This window comes from Onychostoma macrolepis, chromosome 10 (assembly GCF_012432095.1).
Source record: "Onychostoma macrolepis isolate SWU-2019 chromosome 10, ASM1243209v1, whole genome shotgun sequence".
In the NCBI taxonomy this organism is placed as follows: Eukaryota; Metazoa; Chordata; class Actinopteri; order Cypriniformes; family Cyprinidae; genus Onychostoma; species Onychostoma macrolepis.
The window spans coordinates 11,291,261-11,296,253 of record NC_081164.1 but is presented as its reverse complement, the minus strand read 5'-3'; the positions used below and the strand labels follow the sequence as shown (position 1 = coordinate 11,296,253).

Sequence of the window (4,993 nt, the reverse complement as noted above, 5' to 3'; positions counted from 1 at the left end):
TGGGAAGTAATTTTAGCCCTATGTTTGCAGTGGAGCTTGATACTGTCTTCAAATATATAATATAAAAGCAAAACCAAATTTCTGCTCCATTTTTTAAAATCTTTGTAGTGTGTAATATGTGTTATATTTCACAACACGTATTTTTGATTATGTTAATTAATGTTTGCTTCTTATTTCTTGCCTTTTGTCAGGTGGAGAATGGAAAAATGCAATAAACTGATTCAGGCCTTATTCATCTTCCTCATTCCGTGTATAGCATTGAAGGATAAAGGTATTATTGTTGTGCAAAATATTTTAACATTCACATATTATAACATACATTTCAAAATTGGGAATCTGAGTTACTTGGTACACATTTGAGCTTTGTTTGTTTGGTATATAAAAATTAGATTGAAGTCTTTATGTGCTAAAATGTGTTTTACAATAATTTTTCAACACCTGAGGGTCAGAAAATGCTGCCAGTTTGTGGGGGAAGAAGATAGATTTCATGCAGAAGGACTGTAGTTTCTGGATGCTGAAAAATGAACACAAAATCCCTGACCTGAATGAGCTCAGTGTGTGTGTAAACATAAAGAGGAGCCTCAGCAATTCACACTGGACTGCGTTCACGTACCTGCACCCTAATAAGACATGCATAGAGCTTGGGCTGAAGGGACAGGGATCAGAACTCCAAATCATAATGTTTGGGAGGGTCTGGACCAAATCTGACATAGTGTCCTTGGAGAACTGGCATTCAGTTTGCATGACCTGGTCCGACTCCATGGCTGAGCCAAAAGTCTATGTCAATGGAACCAAAGTAGAATTAAAACTACAGTCTAAAGGAACACCTCTGCATCCTCACTGCTGTAGCGTGGCCGCTGGTGGTACTCTGACTTTAGCTGTGACCCACAATTTTGTGAAGAATAAGATAAGCATCGAGACGGGCACTGAACTGAAGGGCAGCTTAAGTCTGTTTAGGGTGTGGGGACGAGTACGCAGCGCTCAGGACATATCTGGGATGGCCTGCACTGATGGGGATATTCTGCATTGGGAGAAACGAATCTGGAACAAAGCCCATGACTGTAAGCCTAAAGAAGATGTTACGCAAAAGTGCAGTAAGTGACACAAATATACACACAAAAATTGTTAAAAACAATGCACTTTCCAAAAATAGAGTACTAAAAAATTCTTAAAAACTAAAAAATTTAATAATTAAAAAAATAAGATTATTTTCTATAACACAAGGTTTGCAATTTTCGCAAACAAATCAACATAGATACAGTTTAAAACCCAGATTTGTGTGACTTTATTTTTTGGCAGTGAACAGTAAATAAACATCAAAAGTAAATAGACAAGTAGTAGATATATCTATAGAGTGGTTATCAGCGTTTTTCAAATTCAGCGTAAATAAAGCTGTCACTCAATTAAATGTTGGTTTATAGTTATTTAATTAACTTATATTTACCATAAATTAAAAATAAATAAAAACACAGCACTCTGAAATGTTGTATTTTGATTGGTCCATAACAGAGTCGCATTCATACAAACACAAAGTACATCTTAGTTATCTACTGTATTGCAAATTATATTAGTGAACTTAAGTATTAATATTGCTGTAATATTGTAGCAGTGTTCGTCTTGTTGCCAGGCTGGTTGTTTTATATGTTGCAGTGGAGTATTTTTCTTTGGTGGAGATACTATTCGGGTAACATTAAAAAAAGGCTAAATGCTATTAGTGTAAGAGTGTTAAAAATCCATCTTTCAAACCAGGTTATTTTACCCAAACACACTTTGATAAACCTTTAATAATTTATTTTACTATTACCAAAGTCCCTATAGTCTTTGCTATCATCTAATTTTCATACTCAGAGAAAAGTAGGTCCGGCTACTGCAGCACTCGTATGGTTTGGAAGTTTTGTGAAGCTGAAATACTGTAGCTTGCCAGCCACAATGATTTAGAAAAATCAGCAGTTGTAAAAAAAACAACTAGAACCCGTAATTTATTTGTATACTCTATCCGCTCTGATAAAATGTCCTGTATCAGTGGGCGCCGGTGCCACAAACCACATTCATTCGCTCAGAAAGCCGAAGCACAACCAAACAATGTTCTTCCTCAAAACGAAAGCAATTAAATTTTTAAATGCTACTAGAGGGCCAAAAGTTACATATGAAGTCCATTGTCGCTAATTAAATACTGCCAGGCTAATGAGGACCAATATTTACTTATCTATCCTTTTAATGCTATAGTTTTGTGTTAGACTATAGTTTATGAAGCATATATAATAGGGCAACAAAAATATAGCCTGTTTGTGTCTTTAATGCTTTCAAATAATCAGACTGAATACTATATGCACTATTCATGAAAAATACTGTTCACATAGGCCTGTATTCTGTCATTTTTAGTGTGTATTGGCTAAAGTAAGTCACTTTCGCTAATTAATGTCACTTTAAATTATGTTTGCAAAATTATGTCCAGTTCAAAATATCTGTGCCATGTTCACTTTATTGGACCCTTTTACATCTGACACAATTTCCTCTTGTTCCAGCCTGGCCTTTTTATGAAGTAAAATTAGTGCTTATCATCATTCGTGAAGACGGAAACAAAACAAACATATACGATGCTCGAGAAGTTGCACATCAGTGGGTGAGCTATAGAAAACACACATTGAATTTTTAACTGCTGCTAGTACTAAAACAAAATTTCAATCATATTTGTATATCTTTCCTTTCTCCAAGTTGACAAAAGCATTAGAAGAATGGTCAACAAATGTATATTTGCATAAAGTCAAAGTGTTTCCTATAGGAAGGTAAGACCTTATGATATCTTTCTAAATAAAGTCCAATTTTTTTTCAGGCCAGAATCAAAATTTACTCATGTTGTCTTTCAACAGCGCTCTTACACGCTCCAGTGGAAGTGCAAAGGTGCGTCAGTAGTAGCTACTCACATTCAGGTCATCCAAGATGAGTTTGTTTCTTCATCAGAGCAGATTTGATGAAATTTAGGATTACATCACAGCACGTCTATATGAAGTGAAAAGTTGCATGTTTGCGTGAAACAAATCTATCATTAAGACATTTTTCAAGCTATTGCTTCCAGCTAAAATAAAATATCAAGAGGGAATGGACTTTTTCACTGGAGGAAACATTATTATAGATTTTAGCTAGAAGGAATAATTTACAGTTAATGTTTAAATCGTGATTCCTAAACACATAATTGATGGACTGGAGTCATGTGGGATACTAGTGGATTATCGTGATGTTTGGACTCTCATTCTAACGGCACCCATTCACTGCAGAGGATCCATTGGTGAGCAAGTGATGTAATGCAAAAATTTTCCAAATCTGTTCTGATGACATTCAACAAATTTTCATTTTTGGGTGAGCTATTTATTTATTTTTAAGTCTATTTGTATATAAAATTAAAAATCATCAAACACATCAAACAGATAAATGTCTCTTTTCAGGGGGGAACCATGCAACTGTTTGCCACCCATCCTGGACTCAGCCAGTGATGATCTCTTCTCAGTTGCTTCTCATCTCCATCCTAAAATAATTTTCTAAAAGAAAATTACAATTAAATGTTTAATAATGTCATCCTTATGTATCTTTGTAGGTTTGACTGCTTGGCTCACCTGAATGTGATTCCTAATGCTGAAGTAGGACTAATGCAGGATGAACTCACTGAGATCCTCGCCAAGAGTTACAAATTTGACCACTATGAAATAAAAACAGATGCTAACTTCATCTTCATATATCCTCTTGGTAAATCAGATCCAGAATGGCTGGTTATAAATGGTTAAAAATGCTTTCAAAAATTCCAAGTAGAAAACAAAAATAAAGCATAATTTCCATACAAAGCACAAATTCGAGCATGTTTCTGGTGTAGCTAACAAATAACAGTAAGTTTATTAATGTTTTTAATTATCTTTTTTTTTTTTTTTACTCTTTAGATGATCTCTTGCCAGACCCAGACACAAACCCACCCTTAACAGCGACTGAGTCTTTGCCTCGTACAACTGAAACACTAACAACCACAACTCCTCAGCTGACATCTACAACTACTGAAATTATGTCTACTGCGAAAACAGCAGGCACAACACCCAATCAAGTGGCAATAACAACAGAAGATGTTCCATCCTCATCTGAAACAAAAAGAAGTCTGTACAGCAACTATATGTATCAGTTTCTCTCTTATGGACTGTAACATGAATACAGTATATGCAATTTTAGATTAACCCAGGATTCTTTGAATGTTTATCTCTTCATTTTTCAACAGTCACTACCTCCACACCGTTCATGGAAACAACCCTGGCAGGAAGTTCCACGACAATTAAAGAAACAACTGTTTTATCCTCCACAAGAAGTCTTACATTAAATACAGCCGCATGCTCTTCTACTGTTTCACCTAAAGGAAACATATCAGGTCAAAAATTGCCTTTTTATTTGTGTTATAAAACCAGGTGCAATTAGCGATTTTACAAAGAATGGCATATTTAACAATGTCTCTCTGTCTTGAATATAGAAAGTTATTTCAGCGTAAATGTCAATGTGACTATCAATGGCTCTGGTGACCCTGAGAACATAATTACAACCTGGGTAAGATATTAAACCAAGAAAACCTAAATTCATCCAGATATGTTGCATGTCAAAATGGAAATAAGTATCACATCACAGTTGTTTTATCATCACTGCAGCTTCATGAAACTCTCTCTAATGAAGGAATACACGTGTTGCACTTTAAACTCTTGACTTCCTCAACACATGCACGAAAACGAAGGTTAGTAAGTCTTGTTGTTATTGCAGAGAACAGACCAAACCCCAAGACACACTATAGAATTTATTTAACATGTCTGATTTGTGTTTGCAGTGTGGAAACTAAATCATTCAAAGCAGATAGAGAGGTACAAACTTCCAAATATTAACAGCAATTTTCTTTTTTTTTCTACTGAAATTTACTAAAAAAAAAGTTGTTTTATTCACTTTGTTTTAGAAATGTAAATTGAATTGGAAATTG

At 34.8% G+C, this 4,993-nt stretch overlaps 1 protein-coding gene across 1 annotated transcript; it reads left to right on the top strand.

The window, feature by feature from the left end:
* The first annotated feature begins 938 nt into the window (after positions 1–938).
* LOC131547808 (uncharacterized) lies at positions 939–4,012 on the top strand. Its single transcript, XM_058788489.1, has 4 exons — positions 939–1,094; positions 2,526–2,623; positions 2,716–2,786; positions 3,930–4,012. The coding sequence occupies exons 1-4, from the start codon at positions 998–1,000 to the stop codon at positions 3,931–3,933; spliced, it is 270 nt and encodes an 89-aa protein (XP_058644472.1). The 5' UTR covers positions 939–997; the 3' UTR covers positions 3,934–4,012.
* Positions 4,013–4,993: the final 981 nt, after the last annotated feature.